This window comes from Bos indicus, chromosome 16, assembly GCF_029378745.1.
Source record: "Bos indicus isolate NIAB-ARS_2022 breed Sahiwal x Tharparkar chromosome 16, NIAB-ARS_B.indTharparkar_mat_pri_1.0, whole genome shotgun sequence".
In the NCBI taxonomy this organism is placed as follows: domain Eukaryota; kingdom Metazoa; phylum Chordata; class Mammalia; order Artiodactyla; family Bovidae; genus Bos; species Bos indicus.
In genome coordinates, this window is record NC_091775.1 from 24,424,622 (window position 1) to 24,437,524 (window position 12,903).

The window sequence follows — 12,903 nt, forward strand, 5'->3', positions numbered from 1 at the left end:
CTCTCAGCATATCATAAAGCTTACTAAATATTCATTAATCCTTTGTCCTTAATTTATTGAAGACAGACAACTAGCACCCAGATACTGGATTCTAAATACCACGGTCCACTGGGGACAGGGCTGTGCTAGAGAAGGTATAAAACAAACCTGGAAAATTTCAGCGTGCTGGAAACCAAGAAGTACTCAAAGGATGCTAAGAGATATGCCAAAAGGACCCACTGGCCAGCTTGCAGGGGCCCCCACTGGCAAAGAGGGCCAATTTAACCACTAAAGTAAATAATCTAAGTTTTAGAGTATCCACAGCAAAGAATCCTACACAGCAGATTTTTAAAATGAACCATTACAAGCAACAAGATAGATGAATCTCAAAAAACTATCCTATGCACAAAATAATTTAACATGACCCAACGTATATGAACTCTGGAGAAGGGAATGACACCCGATTCCAGTATTCTTGCCTGGAGAATCCCATGGACAGAGGAGCCTGGCAGGCTATAGTCCATGGGGTCGCAGAGTCGGAGACAACTGAGAGACTAGCACACACACAATGTATATGAAGTTCTATGAGGAAATTTTCTGAAGTGAGGGAAATATTTTACTTCGTAACTGTGGTGGTTACACATTATACATATCTGTCAATCAATTTATAACCTAAAACTGGTGAACTTTAGGCATGTTCACCAAAAAAAAAAAAAAAAAAAGAACTCAATAAAACTAATTTTGAAAGTAAAACTGCCTAATTTTAAGAACAGAAAATGATGCAAAGCAAGCCAATTGTACAAAGATAATTTGAGACAGCCAGGGGAAACTGAAAAAGAACTGAATGTTACATAATAAAAAGAAATTATTTTTAAAAAAATTGCTAATGAAAAATAACACAGAGTATAACCTATTGAGTATATTTTCCTATAATTTTTTTTAAATGATAAAAAGATATCTGACATGCACACACAAAACTCCAAGTAATACGTGAAGGAGTGGCAGAATGGAAGGTCACCATCCGGCATCATCTCATTAATAATCAAGTTGGGCAGGAAGCACTAGTGGACACTGAACCAGTGTGTGAAGGCCTGATGCAGAGTGGAATGTTTACACGGCCCCAGAGCATCTCCCTACAAAAAGCTTGTTAACGGCACAAGGGAAAACTCTACAGTGAGGAAAGCTGTCAGAAACCACCTTAAGTACTCAAGATTAGATCATCAGTAATGGGAAAAAACTCAGGCACTAATCAATGGGCTGCAGTGAAGAACAACAAATCATTTCTGTGCTACTTCTGCCAAAGACGCGGAGCCTCAATCTAGTCATGAGAAGCCACGAGAAACAACCTTGACATTCTTCAAATAAGTGTAATCTCCACAGAGGTCAAATCTATGAAAGCAAGACTAGAAAACCATTCCAGATTGAAAGAAACTGGGCAGACGTGACAAGCAGGCACACAGGATGACCCTAGATTCTGATCCTTGAGCTACAGAGGCAACACAGGAACAATCAGTGTAGGAATCTGAATGGGATCTGTGCATTAGATGAGAGAATTGTATCGATGAGTATTTCCTGATTTTTATGGTCTTGTGAGGTCCTATAGAGTTTTCTTACTTGAGAGAGATGTACTTTGGTGTATTCTGGGGTGTCGAAGCATTATTATCTGCAGTATGTTCTCCAAAGGCATTGGAGGAAAAAAAGGTTCCTTGTTCTAGTCTTGTACTTTTTTAAGTCTAAAATTATATTAACATTAAAAAAAAATGGTACATGCATATAAAATAGAGAAATTCTCACAAAGCAATGTTTTTCTAAATGTTTCATCTAATGCTACTGATTAAAGACAAAATGTACTCGAATTAAACAACCGGGAACAATAAAAACAAAAAAAAAAAAGGAAGAGAAGCAAATAGAACTATAATTGGTCTATAATTCATAAGGACAACAAAAATCTTTAAGACTCTCCTTCCAGAATACTGAAGATATGGTTCTCAAATTCATAATTTACTAAGGAAACAGGTCTATCATCTTCATGGTGCTTTTCTAAGTGACATGAGTTAAAACTAGCTATTTATTAAAAATCTACAGTGTGTCAGGAACTTAACCTACAGTTTTCATTGATTCTGGCCATCAACCGTATGTAGAAGTTATTATTCCTTGTTTCTTAAACAAGGAAGCTGTGAAGATGCCAAACAAGGAACTTGCCAAGGTTCCACAGCTAGTAAATGGCAGGCAGGATGGGCCCAGATCTCCAGGAACCAAGTGTCTTTGCTCTTAACCATGAGGTCACATTGTCTAGTGCTTTTCAACTGCAGAATCAAACCCATTTCTTTTATTAGAGTATATTGATTTTTGTGTAAGGCTAGCCCATAATTACTGGAACCAATATGCTAAAACACCATTTTAAAAATATTTTAAACAGCATTCAATTGTGCCTTTTGTTCCAAAAGGCTCAAAACACCCTGTAACGAGAATGTACTGAGTAATTTCATCAGCCCGATGCGGCCAACTATATCTGGGCCTTTCAAATATTAGAAAAGTACTTGCGTGTCTATATTAAGAATAAGACCTCAATAAACGGATCAAATTATTCTGTGTAATTTCTCAATGCAATTAAAAAAAAGAAATAGCTGAAAGTCTAAGCTATCTATCCACAGTAACCTTGGCCATGTTAAATAAGCAATTCCAAATCGAATTTAAGGTGTATCAGGAAGATGGCAAGTCCCACCTTTGCTCTGACATTTACTACATCCATCGGATGTGTAGTAAAGCAACCCCATCACTCCGCAGTGTACTTGAGTGTTCCAGCAATTACCTTGCCACGTTTAATTAATATAAGCGTAACTACGGTTAAAATTTTAAATGCTTCTATGATCATCTTCCTCGTTTCCTTTGAACCCAATGAAACGTGAAGAAAACTTGAGTCAAGGGAATTGACAGGCTTTTCTGAGGACGAAGGAAGGGAGGTAAATAAAGATAAGTGGAGTTGGAGGAAAGCGCTAAAACAGAGGGAACGAAGTACTGGGATTTTAAGTTTTAAAAATGTTATTTCTACGTCCTGCTCTTGGTCTCCAGGGGACATCATTGTTAAAAGGGAGAGAAGAGTAAGCTAGAAGTCATCTTTCTGGGGGAGAAGGTCCGAAGCTGAGCCCCATGTCGCCTTGCCCGGGCTCACACCGCGCCCACCTCCACGCCCAGAAAGGTCTTCAGGAGCAAATCCACCTGCAAGGGACCGAGGAAGAGGGGCGCGGAGCCCACCGCGTGTACATTTCCGGAGAGAGAGGCAGGCCTAACCTCCCAGACCAGGACTGCCACTGCGCCAAGCCGGGGCGCGGCGACCTTCCCCTCCCCGCTCCCTCCCCCGGCTGATGCAACCCACACAGGTCTGTGGCCGCGGCCCCTTACCTAGCGGAGGGTCTCCCGAATTCACAGTCAGACAGAGCGTCGCCATCTGCACCGGTCCGCCGGTCTACCTATCAGCGCGCCTGCCCGGCCGCCTGAAACACAACCGACTGGCCCAAAGCGAGAAGCTGCAACGTGGTGTGCGCCGGCTTGACGCTGCCGCAACCCTCGCCCCTCCCCCGCGCCGCGGCCGGCGTCTTGCCGCACAGCGCAATGCGTCATCACCGCGCGCCCCTCCCTCCAGCAGTGGGCGCTGGGGGCCTTCTAGGGTCAGGAGTGCCAACGTGGCCAACGTGCTCCAAGCCGGTGACCGAGGAGAGACACTGAAGCGGACGACGTTTTACGACACTTCGTAAAGTGAGAAGTGAGAAAGTGAAGTCGCTCCGTAGTGTCTGACTCGTTGCTACTCTGTGGACTGTAGCCCGCCAGACTACCCCCGTCCATGGATTTTCCAGGCAAGAATACTGGAGCGGATTGTCATTTTCTTCTCCAGGGGATATTCCTGACCTAGGGATCGAACTCAGATCTCCTGCATTGCGGGCAGACTCTCCACCGTCTGAGTCACCAGGGAATCCCAAAGTGAAAAAAGTAAGTGGTGAGATGGTTTCTGCAGTGTGATGGGTGGTCACCAGAAGCCAGAATTGAAACAAACGGGCTCGTATAGTTGAGGCAGGAGGTAGCTGCGCCCCCCCGCCCCACCCCCTCCTCCACAGACACTCCAAGATATCAATAGCAGGATGATTGAAAGAGGAGGTTGGGCCCTGATCAGATAAAAGCCCAGAGACCACGTATTTATCATGTTCAAAATCGGGGAGACCTTCCCCTATAGCCCCTTGGAGGTTAGAAGGGGAGTGATGTCAAGCTACCCATAGGCCTCTTCACTGGAATCCATCTTGGCTGAGAGATGCACTTGGACACGTCGGAAGATCCTGAGTTAAACCGAACACAGGCTCAGGACCAGACAAATGGAAATGATTAGCCAAAGGAAACCCGGAAGAAATGCCCCACGTGAATGGTTCAAACTACCAAGCGGGTGCAACTCTCTGAGTATCCACTCGTACTTATGCTTTTCCTGCTAATAAACGTGTTCTTTGTTTCATTACTTTCTGTCTTCATGGGAATTTATTTCTGCAGAGCTGAAGGGCCAGGACCTTCTCACTGACCATTAGTCTAGGGGCTAGGATTCAGTACTCCCACCGCGGAGACCCGACCTCAATCTCTGGTGGGGAAAGGAAGCCCACTTCAAGCCGCTGCAGGTCAAAGCCACCCAAGATCATATTTGGTGCTGAAACCCAGGAATTCAAGGTAAACCTTGGGCTTCACCCAGCTGCAGCTTGAGGCCACTGACTTTCGCTTCTGCTTTCTTTTTCTCACTCTCCATTTCACTTTCAAGACCTACAGGGCATAATTTCTGTCTGCTCAACATTGAGGATGGCAGAGGGGTCCCCCAGGCCGTGCAGATTCAAATAACACTTGGGTGACAGTTGACTCTGGGACATGGTGGAAACGTGATTGCCAAACCTGCAGGAGCTCAAGGGGTGTTTCTCACCCACTCTCCCTCTGTTGTTCTCCAGTGTGGAACCTTCCACTACGCTTTTCCTTCCCACCTTACTTGCACAACAAGGTCTCTTTCTCACTTCGTGTCTCCGCAACCTTTTAGGGAAGGATTTCCTGGATATTATTCCTAAACTGTGTCCCCACCACTGCCAAACCCAATGCTGCCTGTGTGAGACCAAGTCGTCAGCCGAAGCCCAGTTCTTTTACATCTGCCAGGACGAAACGGCAAAGGATTTTGGGTTTTTCTGCTGTTTGGTGTCTCACCTGACTCAATGCCCAGGAATTTACCGTGAATTTCTCTGCCTCCCAGCCCTTGAGCCTTCAACCCCGTGCCATCTTCCACAGTGCCCAACTCCAGTTTCTTCAAGGGTTCTATTTTGCAACTGATGGACCCCCTTCACTCCAGGCCTTGGCAGCATACACACTGCTACAGACAGCTTATCAGGCTGGCCGCTACCCAGAAGCCCGAATTATAAACTTTGTAGATGCTCAGTCATGAGGAATACACCCCAGCGTAGGAAGACTTATCATAGGACATAAGCTGTATAGACGAGGGATCCCTCCTAAGGAAAGTCCTAGCAGCTGGTCGGCAGTGGTTCAAATGTCCTCCCTTGGCCACCTGGGGAAGACAGCTTCTAAAGGTACTAAGGGAGACCAGAGGTGTCAGAAATCTATGGGATGGTAGAGGTCTGGAAACTCCATCAGGTTTGGAAGGAATTTGGGGTTGCACCCTGAACCCCTTCAGGTCAAAGTCTCCTAGCAAATGTTCCTGGAACAACAGATTCCATTTCTTGGAGCTTTCTCGGTTGCAGGTTAACAGAAAGGCTAGGAAAGGGAAAACTTAAGTTCTACTGTAACAGTGCCTGGCCTTCATATAAGTTGGGGAATGGAGAAAAACTACCTGAAGACAGGTCTCTATAATGCCATTCTACAATTGCATATTTATTGCCACTGGATGGGAAAGTGGACTGAGGATCCCTCTAGTCAGGCTTTCATGGTCCATTACCAAAATTCCACCCTACATGGCTCTTGTAATTCAAAACCTGGGGAACCAGAGAAAAAAAAAAAAAAACGTCATTTTAGATGATCCCCTTCAAAGCTCTCCCATGTCTCAGGGGGATACCTAGCTCCCCCTGCTCCTGACAGTATCCCTACTTTTCCAGATCCATCTGACTGAACCCAAACTCCACCTCCCCATGTCCCTCCATCCCCGCAGTTACCCCAGGAAAGAGACTAGTCCCTCTGTCCTGTCACCGTTGGAGCTTCCGATCACCCAGGATCAGGGAAGTTACGCCCTCTTAGGGAAGTGGCAAATGGGGAAGGGACAGTCAGAGTCCCCTTTTATAACCAACTTAGCCCAAAGCAAACAAACGATTTTCTGAAGACCCAAGTAGGGTTTCATGAAGAGTTTCATGCTCTAATTTTGGTTATGACTTAACTTGGTAGGATGTCCAAGGAGTCCTGTCGGGTTAGCCAAAATGACCATTGGGGTTTTTCCATAAGATATTATGGAAAAACCTGAGTGAACATTTTGGCCAACCTAATACTTATTGTACTTCTTAAGGAAAAACAGAATCTGGACGGCAGCCCAGAGGCTTGCTGACTAACTTGCGGGAGACCAACCTGAATACACTCTGGGTGGAGATGCAGTCCCAAATATAATTCCTCGGAATTATACTTCTTGGACAGGAACAGAAGCCAGGAAGCTCATGATCTAATGTGTATTAGAAGGGATGAGAAAGTGTATCAAAATGTCATTTAACTGTGAGGTTAAAGGAGTGACCCAGGAAAAGAAAGAAAATCCAGCTCCCTCTTTCATAGGCAGCTGTGGAAGCTTTTAGGAAGTATACCAACGTAGATCCCTCCACTTCCAAAGGTCAGTCCCTGCTGGGACAACATTTTTTTATCAGCCAGCCCTCCCCTGATACTATTAATATGTGGAAACTTCAACAGTTAGAATTTGGGCCACAGGCTTCCATACCTCAACTCCTGGATGTGGCCCTTGGAGTATTTAATAATCAAGACCAAGCTCCAGAGGGAAAGCTGGAGAAAAGACAGTCTAGGGCTCATGCACAATTGATAGCCATTGCTGTTGGCCATGTCTTGTGACCTCAGGACAACCCAAGGGGGCCAGAAAAGTCCAACCATCCATCTGGAGGTAAGACCAACAAGGAGGAATGCTACAAATGCAAGCCAACTGGCCACTGGGGCCGAGATTGCCAGAAAGAACCCCGCTTCCCTCCCCCAGGCCATGCCTAGCCTGCAAACAAGCAGGTCATTGGAAGAGGGACTGCCCTTAGTCCCAAAGTGGGCGAGGGGCTTCCACTCCTGAAATGGCCAATTCAGGACGTCGTCCAATGGCTGGACGACTGAGGTGGCCCAGGGATTCTAGCTTCTGATGGTTCCCCCTAACAAGAGGTCTATCTCCATCGAGGAGCCCAGGATAGTCCTTGTCATGGCAGGTAAGAAAATCAATTTCTTAGTTGACATGAGAACCACTTACTCTGTCTTAATTTCTCACACTGGACCTCCCTCTTCCAAAAGCTGTGCTGTAACTGGTGTCAATGGAAAGCCTTGCAGCCATTATTTTACTGGGCCTCTCACTTGTCAGTGTGAGCAGCAGCTGATTTCATGTGCCTTTTTAGTTGTGCCTGAGTGTCCCACCCGACTACTGGAAAGAGATCATCTGAGCTCTATCAGGGCCATACTCCAGTTAGGAGGCTGCAACACTTTGCCTTGACTCTGACTAAGACAGACCAGCCAGAAGAGCAAGGTCCTATTCCCAGCCATATTGTACAAAGAGTGGGTCCTGCAGTGTGGGACAAAGAAATCCCTAGAATGGCCATACATGCCCAGCCTGTAAGAATTCACCTTAGGCCTGAAGCTGCTTATCCTAACAAGAGAAAAGGTGGAAGGAGAAAGGATCCACATTAAAGGAACAGATACCAGGACAAACATGGAAGGAAGGCATTGGGTATATGGTTGGAGAACATTTCTGTAACAATAGATTTGGATGGCTAGCTCTTAAAACCTTAAATTTGTTAGTCTATTGTACCCACCAGGATACGTTTTGGTATGCCAGGTAGATAAGAAACCATGGGCCACTAATTGCCTGCACAGTAACTCCATGTCCACACAGTATATGCTGGCAACTTTGGTTACTCCTTTCTCAAGCCACTCCTTAAATGAATTTAAGTTTATTAAACCCATTTACTCGATTAACTCTAGATTTACCTGGTGGCATCCTAGATGGAGACGTCTATTTCTTTGGGTACACCTTGTTACCATGGTGGGGGGTCGCTGCCCATCAACATGTCCTTCAAAACTTATCTGTTACTCTTACCACCATAGCTAACAATACCACTAACTCTCTTACTAATTTACAGAAGTCTCTAGATTAACTGGCCAAGGTGGTATTTGACAACTGTCTGGCCCTGGTTTATCTGTTGGCAAAACAAGGAGTTGCCAACCTTTCTTGTTGCACATACATTAACACCTCTTCCCAGGTAAAGACCGATATTGAGAAAACACAACAGCAGGCCACCTGGCTTCAACAGACAGTTAACCACCAATCCTCACTATTCAGTATGGGTGGGGAAATTGAAAGCTGGTTCTCTAACTTGTCCTCCTGGATCCCGCAAGGTATTAAAAACTTTCTGATTGGATGTTTCCATTTTCTTATAACCTTCTTCATGGTTTCAGCCATACTGATTTATGTTAAACGTTTAGTATTTCTCTATTCTTAAGAAGGAAGGCCTCAACCTGTTGGTCCCCAGGCCTGCTTCTTGGACTGAAACGTCTTAGTTGCAGATTTGCAACAGTAAAGAAGACAGCAGGGTGCTAGGAAAAATATAAATCAGTATGGCCAACGTGCTGACCTTATTCCTAAGCATGCTTGAGCCTCCAATTTTAACAGTCTTTTACTGATTGTTAGGCCCTGCTTCTCTAATTATTTAGTTTGTTTTCTCTAGGGCATCACAGGACAATGGTGATGCAGGGACTCCAGCCACTTCCCAAGGCAGATCCTGCCAAAATAACAACAGAAGCCACCTTGGGGCCTCTTTAATGAGATAGCGTGAGAGCTCCGTGACCTCAGCTAGGTAGGGTCTACAATCCCCTTGCCAGCCTGAAGAAGCTACAGAAGACAGACCTTCACCCTTCATCTTCCCAATAAAGTTTTCTTGGGGTGTACGTCTCTCAGGGAAGATTTGAGGCAGGAGATAGATGGGCTCCCCACCAGAGTGAACAGTTGGAGTTCATTCCCTATGGACAGAAACTCCAAAATATCAATAGCAGTTCAATCAAGAGAGGAGGCTGGGCCCTGCTCAGATAAAAGATAAGAGACTATACATTTCTTATTCTTGAAGTCAAGGAGACGCCTGACTGGAGAGCTTGGAGGTCAAAATGGGAGTGATGTCAAGCTACACATGGGCCTCTTTGCTGGAAGAGACTGAGAGATCGATTTTGGCTGAGAGATACACATGCACAGATGGGAGGATCCTGAGGACTCAGAACCAGGTAAAGCAAGATAATTGGCCAAAGGAAACCTGGAAGAAATGCCCCATATAAGTGATTTAAACTGCCACAAAGGTGCAACTTTCTGAGTCCACCTGTGTGTCTATCCATATGTACTGTTCTCTTTTCCTCCTAATAAACACTTTATTTCCCTACTTTCTGTCTTTGGGAGAATTCATTTCTGCAGAGCTGAAGGGCCAGGGCCTGACCACTGGTCCAGTGGCTAGGATTTGGCGGCTCTCACTGCACGACCCAACCTCAGTCTCTATAGCTGGGAACCAGAAACTCTGCTTCAGGCCACTGCAGCCAAGGCCACCTGAGATCATACTGTCCGGGGCACTGAATATAAACACCAAAAAAGTCCTGGAAGCATGTACACCAACAGCCATGGTTACACTGGAGATGGGGGAGGGTTTTTATGATGTTTCCTCAATGTTTTCAAAAGAAGAATGTATTTTCAAGAATTACTTTCGAACTTGAAAAATGAAGGATTTATTTATAAAAAGACATTGCTTAAAGGCATTGCCCCAGTTTGTCTTGGCTCTATTTGCCTGTGCAAGCATGCCTTTCAGAGGTCATCTGTCCTCTTAAACCTCGTGACGTGTGTGCTGGCAAGTGCCCTGCAAGCATACTCCAGGGGCTGGTATTATAGCTCAAGGGGCCAAGAACTGATTACAAAAATACATCTCAGCCTCCTAAAGACGTCTCTGTTTTCACTAAGGAGTACTGCTTAAATTAAATATGAGCCTTGAGTGCACAGTGCAGCTGTAGAGGCGTTATCTGTGCCTGTCCCAACTCATCACCAGATGGCTACATCTTACTTGTGGCCAGCCTCCGGAACCTAAGACACCAGCATCAGAACAGGACCATTTCCCTCACCCTACCTTCCTATTAGACTCTGTGAGGATGAGATCCCTAATCTCATTTTATCAAGTTCTCCAGGTGATTATATGCACAGCACACTGTGCCTTTCTGCTTCTTTGTTGAATTGATTTCTTTTCAGCACACTATTTTAGCTCTACGTTCTTGTTTGCTGAAACCTTGTCTTAGACATCCTTGGATTCCCCACAGTGCCTGGCACATACTGGAGGTCCCTCCTACTCTAACATAATTGGTATGGGAAAGAGGATGCAAAGTCATTGATTGCCCAGGGAGTGGGAGTGATACAAAATATACTTGGAAAAATACAATGGGAAAGAGGATGCAAAGTCATTAATTGCCCAGGGAGTGGGAGTGATACAAAATTTACTTGGAAAATACAATTACAAATTGTGAAACAAGGAAAATAAATTTGTATCTGTTATCTTACAAAATTTAGGTATTCTTAACAACTATGTGTTAATTCTTCTTAGAACAAAGAATATATTAAATATTGAATGTTTCCTTTCACTGTTTGGTTTTTGCTGAGCAAAAAGGATGAGGCAAGAGCTCTGGGCCTGGAGCTAAAGAGCTGTCCTTGTGGAAAGCACTGCCTAGAAAAGACTTAAGAACAAAGCTTGCATATATTTGCCTATTAGTAATTCACTAACAAACTAGAATTGGTTTTATTTATTCCATGTGGGGGCAAGTGCAGAAATGGGAGCTTGCTTCATGACCAACTAGTTTGAGTTGGTCATGGAAACCAGATCTGTGAGAGACTTGCAAAATGGAAAACAAAGTCACCTGGGATCTCAATAAAGTTACAGTTCAGTCATTCAGTTGTGTCTGACTCTTTGCGACCCCATGAATCGCAGCACGCCAGGCCTCCCTGTCCATCACCAACTCCCAGAGTTCACTCAAACTCATATCCATCGAGTCGGTGATGCCATCCAGCCATCTCATCCTCTGTCATCCCCTTTTCCTGCCCCCAATCCCACCCAGCATCAGAGTCTTTTCCAATGAGTCAACTCTTCGCATGAGGTGGCCAAAGTACTGGAATTTCAGCTTTAGCATCATTCCTTCCAAAGAAATCCCAGGGCTGATCTCCTTCAGAATGGACTGGTTGGATCTCCTTGCAGTCCAAGGGACTCTCAAGAGTCTTCTCCAACACCACAGTTCAAAAGCATCAATTCTTAGGCACTCAGCTTTCTTCACAGTCCAACTCTCACATCCATACATGACCACTGGAAAAACCATAGCCTTGACTAGACGGACCTTTGTTGGCAAAGTAATGTCTCTGCTTTTCAATATGCTATCTAGGCTGGTCATAACTTTCCTTCCAAGGAGTAAGTGTCTTTTAATTTCATGGCTGCAGTCACCATCTGCAGTGATTTTGGAGCCCAGAAAAATAAAGTCTGACACTGTTTCCCCATCCATTTCCCATGAAGTGATGGGACCAGATGCCATGATCTTCATTTTCTTAATGTTGAGCTTTAAGCCAACTTTTTCACTCTCCTCTTTCATTTTCATCAAGAGGCTTTTTAGTTCCTCTTCACTTTCTGCCATAAGGGTGGTGTCATCTGCATATCTGAGGTTATTGATATTTCTCCCGGCAATCTTGATTCCAGCTTGTGCTTCTTCAGCACAGCGTTTCTCATGATGTACTCTGCATAGAAGTTAAATAAGCAAGGGTGACAGTATACAGCCTTGACGTACTCCTTTTCCTATTTGGAATCAGTCTGTTGTTCCATGTCCAGTTCTAACTGTTGCTTCCTGACCTGCATACAGGTTTCTCAAGACGCAGGTCAGGTGGTCTAGTATTCCCATCTCTTTCAGAATTTTCCACAGTTTCTTGTGATCCACACAGTCAAAGGCTTTGGCATAGTCAATAAAGCAGAAATAGATGTTTTCTGGAACTCTCTTGCTTTTTCCATGATCCAGCGGATGTTGGCCATTTGATCTCTGGTTCCTCTGCCTTTTCTAAAACCAGCTTGAACATCTGGAAGTTCACAGTTCACATATTGCTGAAGCCTGGCTTGGAGAATTTTGAGCATTCCTTTACTAGCGTGTGAGATGAGTGCAATTGTGCGGTAGTTTGAGCATTCTTTGGCATTGCCTTTCTTTGGGATTGGAATGAAAACTGACCTCTTCCAGTCCCGTGGCCACTGCTGAGTTTTCCAAATTTGCTGGCATATTGAGTGCAGCACTTTCACAGCGTCATCTTTCAGGATTTGAAATGGCTCAACTGGAATTTCATCACCTCCACTAGCTTTGTTCATAGTGATGCTTTCTAAGGCCCACTTGACTTCACATGCCAGAATGTCTGGCTCTAGGTCAGTGATCACACCATCGTGATTATCTTGGTTGTGAAGATCTTTCTTGTACAGTTCTTCTGTGTATTCTTGCCACCTCTTAATATCTTCTGCTTCTGTTAGGTCCATACCATTTCTGTCCTTTATCGAGCCCATCTTTGCATGAAATGTTCCCTTGGTATCTCTAATTTTCTTGAAGAGATCTCTAGTCTTTCCCATTCTGTTGTTTTCCTCTATTTCTTTGCATTGATCGCTGAGGAAGGCCTTCTTATCTCTCCTTGTT

At 44.7% G+C, this 12,903-nt stretch overlaps 1 protein-coding gene and 1 long non-coding RNA gene across 3 annotated transcripts in view; one reads left to right on the forward strand and one right to left on the reverse strand.

Annotated features, from left to right (window-relative positions):
• The window catches only part of EPRS1 (glutamyl-prolyl-tRNA synthetase 1), a 64,653-nt gene extending 61,095 nt beyond the window's left edge, over positions 1–3,558 (reverse strand). For both annotated transcript variants that reach the window (XM_070767961.1, XM_070767960.1), the window contains exon 1: positions 3,382–3,558. In XM_070767961.1, coding sequence (XP_070624062.1) covers positions 3,382–3,427 — 46 coding nt within the window. In that variant the 5' untranslated portion in view covers positions 3,428–3,558. The remainder of the gene's footprint in view (positions 1–3,381) is intronic.
• A 183-nt stretch (positions 3,559–3,741) lies between these two features.
• On the forward strand, positions 3,742–9,605 carry LOC139176334 (uncharacterized). The gene is made up of 3 exons (XR_011560747.1): positions 3,742–3,966; positions 4,251–4,683; positions 8,907–9,605. It is a non-coding gene; the product is annotated as an uncharacterized lncRNA (long non-coding RNA).
• The last annotated feature ends 3,298 nt before the right edge of the window (positions 9,606–12,903 follow it).